At 44.2% G+C, this 8687-nt stretch overlaps 1 protein-coding gene across 1 annotated transcript; it reads right to left on the reverse strand.

Moving 5' to 3' along the window:
* Positions 1-5235: 5235 nt before the first annotated feature.
* Positions 5236-6164, reverse strand: LOC123114545 (metallothionein-like protein 1). Its single transcript, XM_044536062.1, has 2 exons — positions 5869-6164; positions 5236-5675 (listed from the first exon to the last, which is right to left on the reverse strand). Exons 1-2 carry the CDS (start codon positions 5919-5921, stop codon positions 5501-5503), a joined length of 228 nt encoding a protein of 75 aa, XP_044391997.1. The 5' UTR covers positions 5922-6164; the 3' UTR covers positions 5236-5500.
* Between the last annotated feature and the right edge of the window lie 2523 nt (positions 6165-8687).

The raw sequence follows: 8687 nt of genomic DNA on the forward strand, positions 1-8687 counted from the left end.
GCCGTTGTGAGCCTCGAAATATTAACACTAGTCAACCTTGAAGGCATGGTGGAGGTCCCACCTGGCATAGAGTTTCTCGCGCATGTAAAGCATATTTCGTTCCGGGAAATCACCATCGAGTTTTTGACTTCGCTGCGACAATGTCCTAGAACTCAAGGGATGCAGTGGCGGCATACTCTCAGGTGACATTGACCTTGCTGGCCTCGAAATGAGCAAGTAAGCCGCTCAACTGCAGACTACTGTTCCACTACCAGTTTCCTCGTGTACTTCACCTTCATGTTTTTATTGGTTTTCTTGTCGGGAGAAAGGATATCCTACAAATACTTCACTTTCCCTACTTGTAGTCACTACTACTGTTTTTATGATTGTGGATCATGGTATTCGTCTATTTATTCTTGTTTTGTCTGTGAGTTACAGCATATATGTGCCCATCGTGTTACCAAAGGAAGCTTGAGCAATTGAGCTTGCTTCCTTTAACACTCTTTATTATTTCTTTATAGCTTACCTTGCTGCTAGTTATTTTTATTGATGTTGTACATTACTGAAGTTGGCTTGACAAAATTGTAACCGATAGCACAACAAATTTTTATTATGAAAACAAACAATTATATCACGAGCTTGGCTGAAGCCGCGGTAAATCAACAAGATGCTTCAGTAGCCCAAAATCCTAAAGCTGAGTCTGATATTGGCGCATTCTAAGAGTAAAAAAAAGTGAATAACCAGCTCGTGTAGATTAAAACGTCGTATTGCTATTTTCATTAGCGTGTGCTCTGTCAAAGCTGTCCCTTCCAGGATTCACCACTCCTGGTACCCCGCTTTCTTCTCCTCTGGTGCAGAGATCACAGAAGACTACCCGGCTCTTCTTTTTTTTGCGAGGTGACTACCCGGCTCATTCACTGCAATTATCCACTCCCCTTAAATTGGATTTAAGTATATGCCCCTTTGTCAATAACGGATTTGGCAGCTCTCCTGCCGACATTCAAAAAAGTAGTATATGGCACTGCCATGTCTGCATGACTACATTTTAGTGGCATATACTGAAACTCGACGCACAAAGGTTAGCATATCCTGGAATCTAGCATACAACTCTTTCTTTTTAAAGATCAACTTGCAAATAGCCTGGTCTTCTTGGTAGTATTAAGACAAATTCATTCTGCAGAGAAATGAGCAGAGGGCAACATTCCTTTGCCCTCTGTTACTGCTTCCTTCGTACATTTAGAGATTGCACTAGCAGAGGGCAACAATTGGGCACTTGCTACATTTCGAAGATGATCATTTTAAAGGCATTGGGGAAAATATGTAAATAAGGGTCTTTAAAATTCTTTAGAGGAGCAAAATGAGCAGCTAACCGCACCTAGCCAAACTCTTAAACATTTCGATGAGCAAAATTTTAATGAGTTATCCCCCAAAAGGCAACCCAAGCCTCTCATTTTAACTCGATCGGCGTCACTTCTCGGGATAATTTCGACCGCTCCCCACTCCTTCCCGAGGTGCCACCTCTTCCCACCACAGCTGCCCAACCTCGCCGTCGCCGCCACTGCAGCCCTCGATTTAGGCCTGAATGGAACCGGAAGGCAATTCCGCTACCCCGCCGGCCACTGCTGTCACCGGAATTGAGCCCCCACCCCCAGCGTCGGCAGGGCCAAGGAAAAGTTTGGCGACAAAAAACTTGCTCCGTGTTGCGCGCCAGTCATCAAAGGTCGGCAGTAAGGCCCCAGCAGCCGGGATGATGCTCGGTCATCGTCTATGCTGCTTCGGCCGGCAGCAAGTAGATGAGGAAACCGACAGAGGCGATGAAGGTCTGTCCGCGCTCATCAAGGCGGCGATGAAGAAGAAGAAGAAAGCCACCACGCGAAGCCTACAACACCTCCTTCTCGTTTGGTGGCTCGTAGCCCCGCTCCTGCCACCCCTACACCTCCTCCTCCGGCATGTTTGGCCGCCCCAGTCGTGGCCGAGGGCTGTCAAGTAGTAACCATGCTCATAATTTAGCAAATTGTGATTATGATTATAATCATAATGATAATTAAAATCACTTCTCGTTATGTTGTCATAATCATAATCACAACACCGTGACAGAGGGCTTGGTGAACAAATGTGAATTAAAATCACCTTTTGTTATGTAATAATAATCATAATTTGGCATTTTCTTCTACTATATAAGAGGGGATGACAAAACATCTGAATGTTGTCAGAAAATACTGAAAGTTAATCAGGAGTCCCAATATTGGTACAATAGATTATGATAAAAATCTAAGAAGAATACAAATAAAGAAATAATGATTGTTCACCAAATGGACTATCTCCCGTAACAAATGCAAATTCCATAAACCCAATTTTAGTGATCATTTGAGCATTTTTTCACTTCAAAATTTTTCTATACCATGGTTTAAGATATATAATAATAAATCTCTACTACCTAAAAGAAACGTAGTGTTCCGTTTCCCTTTTTACGTTCCCCGCTTCGTCCACCCCCTCCCTCCCGTTTCTGGTTTTCTTTTCGTCCTAAACTTCCACCGATTTTTTTGACGAATATTGGTCTACCCCGTGCAGCCCGCTCGATCCAGATCAGGCTTGCTTTCTATTCGTCGGGAGCCCCACGTCCCGGTCCTCCTCGCCCATCGAGCGCGCCGCCCCCGTCTCCTATCAATCCCGAATCTAACGCCCGCATGCCATCTCCTCTCCTCTATCTTCTGAACGCCCGCATGCCATCTCCTCTCCTCTATCATCTGAAAGTCATGGTGTCAGTGGTGGTTCGGGCCTCGATCCGGAGAACCGCGAGGCCACGTTGGGGCGGTGCGCAAGGGCGGCACTGGCGACTGGCTGGAAGGGGAAGCGGAGGGTGATGGAGGAGCGGCGCTATTTCCTCTGCCTCACCGTCGCGGCGGCGGTTCAGCGTGTCTTGGCGCCTGATGGCCCCGCTGGGCCAAGAGCGCACCTTGCACCGGCTCGAGGATAAGCATGGGCGGCGGCCGACAACGAGCATGGGTGGTGGCGTATGGGGAGAGGGCGTCGGTGGCCTGTAGATGATGGGACGACGGTCGTTTGATCATGGGAGCACGACAAGAACAGTACTAATCCTTCTCTGTCTCTGTATCAATGTGAGGCGCTCCTCCATTCGATCCCAAGAAAATAACGGTATTGTCACTGACCATAATTGTCTTTGCTGATTCTCACAATCTTAGGACAGAGAATTATGATCCTTATAATTCGGTTTTTATGCACAAGAGGTGATTGTGGTATTGCTAAATCAGGTTTTTGTTTGGCAAGTCCTTGGTGATGCAATCAGCCGCCATCACTGATCCTTATCCACGGCTGATGGCACTGCTCCAAATTAGCATACTTTAGTTTTGTCTCTGTGCCCATGTTCAGCGTAAAAAATAACCAGTAGAAAGAAACGAATAGTTTTATCGTAGCCATTTTTTTTTTGAGTTAGATCATTCATTCATTCCTTTTATTTGAAGATTATGTTTGAAGATCATGCTAGGATTATGCTTCAGAAGCGTAGGAACGACGCCTCCAACAGCACCTGCCGCCAGAGCACCTGCAGCTCTGCGCGCACCTGCAACATGGTCCTCGGTGCAATGTATATATTTTTTTTCATCTATACTATTGGTGTCAATCTGAAAAGTGATCTGTGCATATGATATTTACGTATCTGAAGTTTCTGGGCTCCAAGAGAGTACTATCTACATACAAGCAATTATATTCTGCTTAAATTTACAGTCTCTAAACAAGTTTAATTTTATAAGCATACCTCCCAGTGTTAGGCCAATCCAGTGCATGAAAATGGATTCCAAACATATCAAATAGGTTCGGCCATGGAAGAGACAGGAAAGAGAACCGTGTCAGCTCGTCTTCCTTGCTCTCCTTCTGTGCTTCTTCTGCTCAGTTCCGCAGGTTCCGCTTACGCCTCTCTCTCTCTCTCTCTCAGCCCTTCTTCTTTACTCCCTTCTAGCTAGGGTAAATGACTGAATCCAAGAGAGATGTTTCTTAATTTGAGGTCATTATTTTTAATGTAATTTTATTATTTCCTCACTTATATTTTATCAGAAGACATCAAGGTAACAGTGGAGAAAGCTTTCAGTGAGGATTTACTAGAGTACATGTCAGACTTGAAAAAAATGGCAGGTAAGCATTTTGCAAGAGGTTTCTCCGGCCGTGTGAACTTTTAGTATTTTTTGCAATATGCATGTTGTAGCGCTCATTTATTTAAAAAAAATACATGCATTGTGCATGTGCTCACTTATTTAAACAAATACATGCATTGTGCATGTGCAATGCCGTAATAAAAGGAGAGGAGAAACTGAGTGAAGATTTTGATTGAGTTGACATATTGATAGCATTACATAAAAATACACTTATACATATATATGAGTGTTCCCCGTTGCAATGCACGGGCATTTGCCTAGTGTGAATTAAAATCACCTTTCGTTGTGTAACAAATGTAGTTTAGCATTTTCTTCAACTTTTAAGAAGAAAAAATTAAAATAAAATAAAAGTCGTCAAAATTTGTGGAACTTTTCACAGTGTCTTAACATCGGTACATAAGCTTGTCATAAAAATCTCAGACTATTTCTCGGAAATTGGAAAACCATTTACTTAGACATGCTCCATTTTGGTCTACCTATAGCACCATTTTAATTCTCAAAAGTTGGAAAACCACTTGCTTAGAAATGCCCCATTTGGTTTACCTATAGCACGATTTTGTAAAACTGACCAAAATTCATGTTTCTCCAAAAAATATTAAAATATTCCAATAATTCTACATGCACGTATTTGCACGAGATGGAAAAGTTTAGCTTTAAAATTATATTTTGAAACGGTGCCATCACTTAATTGGTACCTCAATCGAACTAGCAAATGTGTCTTTTTTTGTGTGAGACGAAGGGAACGGCAAAGGGGGCAGATCCAACGGTTACAGCCATCTTGATCGAATGTCTTTGACGGGGACCGATGTAGAGCCTGCGCCGAATCGACCGGCACATAGCGCTGCCCAGAAACAACACAGCAACATAGTTGCTCACATGTGTACAACCTTTTTTCTTTTCTTTTTTGTTATTTTCCGCTTAAGAAACATTGAACGTTCTGACGGTTGCAATTCTCGATCGAAATCTTCATTGTATAGGTGGAATCAACAATTTTTTGGGGCAATTTGTTCCTTCGCTGTATCCTTCATGTTAGAGGATAAATAGCTGAAGATGCGCCGCCAAGAAAATCAGTTAACCGAAGTAGCGATTTAGGAGTAGTTAATTAGGTAAATCATTCATTCTTACATATTCATCACTCCATCCATAGTGGAGATAGATGAAGCAATTACAGGGACACATGCACACACATACACACAAGGACACCAAGGGCAGAGCATAGGCGGAGAGCGAGCGAAGTAAACCACACGCACATGCACACGCACCCTTGCTCGACTCCATCAGATCAGACGCTCGTTATTCACGTATACTCTCACACCATCACACGTACGTACGACGGTACGAGTGCATGCAGCTTAACAGTTGCAGGGGTTGCACTTGCAGTTGTCGCCGCAGCTGCAGCCCTCGCCGGACTGGCCGGCGGCCACCTCGAACTGACCTGCCTTGTTCTCAGGCGCCACGCCGAGGACGACCACGGCGGCGACCTGGGCGGCGGCACTGCCCTGCTCCGTCAGATCAGGGTACACCTTCCTGCAACGGGCGAAGGCAACCGGTCGGCGAATCAAATCAATCGTTCATCACCACAATAGGAATTGATGCTTGATCAGCTAAAGGGATCACCGGATCCGGATGAGGTACATAAATAGCACGAGAGTACTCCTACTATTTTGCAAGGAGAAGCATCCATTAACGTCAAAAACTAATTGGAAAAAAACATCCATACCCGCACTTGCAGTCTGAGCCGCAGCTGCAACCGGATCCACAGTTGCAAGACATCCTCCAAATCTGATGAACCCAAAAAGATTTCAAGGAGAAGAAGATGAGCTTTGGTGTCGAGGATGATGATGAGCACAATTGAATTGAATGGATAGCCTCCCACCGGCGCCACTATTTATAGCCGAATGGTGTACACAAGCTTTGGTAGCGTACAAGAGGAGGCCACTCTAGTCTAGCTAATAAGCTGCCGTTGCGTGGCACGATGCTACACGTACGCCGGCCTCCCGGAATTAGTCCAATTTCTCGAAATCGATTGCCTTAAAGACAGAGACAGAAAGCTCTCCAGTTGGTAATTTTGATTATCCTTAGGGGCGGTTACATGTTACTCTCCTATAATTCTTTACAGAGGGAGTACTATTGAATTTCTTGTAGTGATAAAAAGTGTTTAGGTTACTAGCTTACTGCGGTAGCTGGTTAAGTTAAGCACAAAGACAATCTGAGCTGATCTTTCTGAAAAATATCCAATCCCACTAATAATAGTTCAGCACGCCAACAAATCCAACGTATGGACCTCCTCTACCTTCAAATCTCTATCTCTGGGTTACATTCGCAGTATACTGTTCCTTGATGAAGACGTGGATGGTTTGTGTCAAAAGGAATAATGCGTAGTTGACTTCCCTTCCCTCCCCCTTCTTTCGATTTCACACTATTCAATACTCCTATCATTTTGTATCTTCTCGAAAAGAAAAGAAAAATCAATGATTTTCTATATTTGACTTTCTCAACTGCAAGACGGCAAGAAATGGGCCTTCTTCGTTGCTTCTCAAAATTTCTTTTGTGGTACATCAAGTAGCTTTTAGATATTAAACAAAGAGACCATTCATTCAATATCTATCTACAAGTTGTAGGGAATAAAAGTGTAACATTTCTATTTCTTTTAAAGAAAGTATGGTGAACATAAGTACTTTCTTTGTTTTTTGTTTTTTGGGTAACTTTCTTCTTATTTTACTACTCCCTCCGTAAACTAATATAAGAGTGTTTAGATTACTGTTTTAGTGATCTAAACGCTCTTATATTTGTTTACAGAGGGAGTAGTTCCCTCTAGAATTGAGCGGGTACATAACGAATTAGTATTTTGTAAGCATGGGGTATACTTGTACTGGAAACAATTGTTTTCTCCACTCCAATTGCAAGTCACACTCTTCTGTTTCAGGAAGAGCCCATATGAATCACAATGGTATGCATTGCCAGCAATGATCATTATGAAGACTACTAGTATATGAGAACTATTTTTTTTCAAACATTGATGATGAGATCACAACTTGTTTGTTCTAGTTCTTTCAACCGAGACCGCAACAAAACATCACATCCAATACGTCAACAATCTAGAAGGAGATATCTTATTTGATGCGGGGCATAGAAAACTTTATCACAAAACATTAACAAAGATTATGTCGCATCCTTAGGTACTAACTAGTCATGCACGTCAAAAACAGAAGAGAATTGAGTACTGGACAAACTCCACGGCAGAGAATATCTCATCAACAGAAACTCAACAAGGCCTATTTTCTCCTATGAATCATAGTTTCAGAATAAATATCCATATCACAGTTTGAAGACTTTTTTTTAATGACGTCTTGGCTGCACATGGATTATGAAGCTAGTTGAAACTATTTGTTACAATAATTACTTCCAATCTCAAAGAAAAACAATCTTGGGCAAGTTTCTAAACTATGGCTACAAATGTGGAAACATCAGGCATCAGATCACAAGTCTTCAATGAAAAAGAAATCGGCATATTTTGTAGTAAATTTCTATTGGATTCAACTTTCTTTTTAAAGGAGAATGACCCCCGGCCTCTGCATCTGGGAGATGCATACGGTCACTTTATTGATTATTCTCGAGGACCTTACAAAGTATTACAACAATATGCCTAAATCCACCATCTTGGCAACATATGCCGCTACTCCTGTCCATATGATGAAGGGGTGTTAGCTGGGCCACTCAGACCACTCACCTAATCCTAACATCAAAAGTCGGAAGCCCCAACCAAGCCACATACTGGGTCTGGGGCACAATCCGGTCAGACGCACTCGTGTGTCGTCGCCGCCATCTTCCACAGGTCCGTCTTCAGATCATATTGAGGCATCTACCTTGTCTGGCCACTGGGTCATCGACGTCACCATGACGCCAGACAGCTACCTCCTCCTACGCGAGTCCATCCCGCGCATCGGACGCCGAGCCTCCACAGCGCCATGCCGCCGATAACCGCCTCCATCAATTTGAGATGAAGCACCGCTCCACCATCCCCCAGCCATCACTTGCTCTAAAACGATGCCCCAGGAGGGAAAGCGATAAAACGCCATCATCATCCGATCCGGAAGACCCAGATCTATGGTTTCTCCTGGAGCATCCCAAGCCTGATGAAGCAGACTGCAACGACGATGCCTCGACAAGGGAACGACATCTAAGACGCCGCCATCGTCCGCCATGATCGTAGTCGGCACGATTTTCATCGGCAGTTGCTCCACCAGACGTGCGCCGCCGACGTCGCTGGTCCCTTCAATCGGAGTAAACTCCAAACCGATGCCCTAAATAGGGACTACGACACAAAAGCGCCGCCATCGCTCGATCCCAAGGAGATCTAGGGTTTTCCCGAGAGTTGCCCGCGCTGTCAAGGACCAGACAAGGGTAGAATCCCGGCGGATCTGCCCAGCTGCCAACGAGTCGCACCCGTCACCGTGCCGACGGTAATCCAGCGATCAAGGCCCACGCTTGGGCAGAGATCCGGCCGCTCCGCCGTGAACCAATCCGGCCACGCCGCCG

Source organism: Triticum aestivum, chromosome 1B (genome assembly GCF_018294505.1).
Source record: "Triticum aestivum cultivar Chinese Spring chromosome 1B, IWGSC CS RefSeq v2.1, whole genome shotgun sequence".
In the NCBI taxonomy this organism is placed as follows: Eukaryota; Viridiplantae; Streptophyta; class Magnoliopsida; order Poales; family Poaceae; genus Triticum; species Triticum aestivum.

Excerpts from the sequence above, each read along its gene's own strand:
- LOC123114545 (XM_044536062.1), bottom strand. The coding sequence starts at position 5,921 with ATGTCTTGCAACTGTGGATCCGGTTGCAGCTGCGGCTCAGACTGCAAG. Across the intron at positions 5,676-5,868 it reads GGCTCAGACTGCAAGTGCGG|GAAGGTGTACCCTGATCTGA; the intron begins GTATGGATGTTT and ends CGCCCGTTGCAG.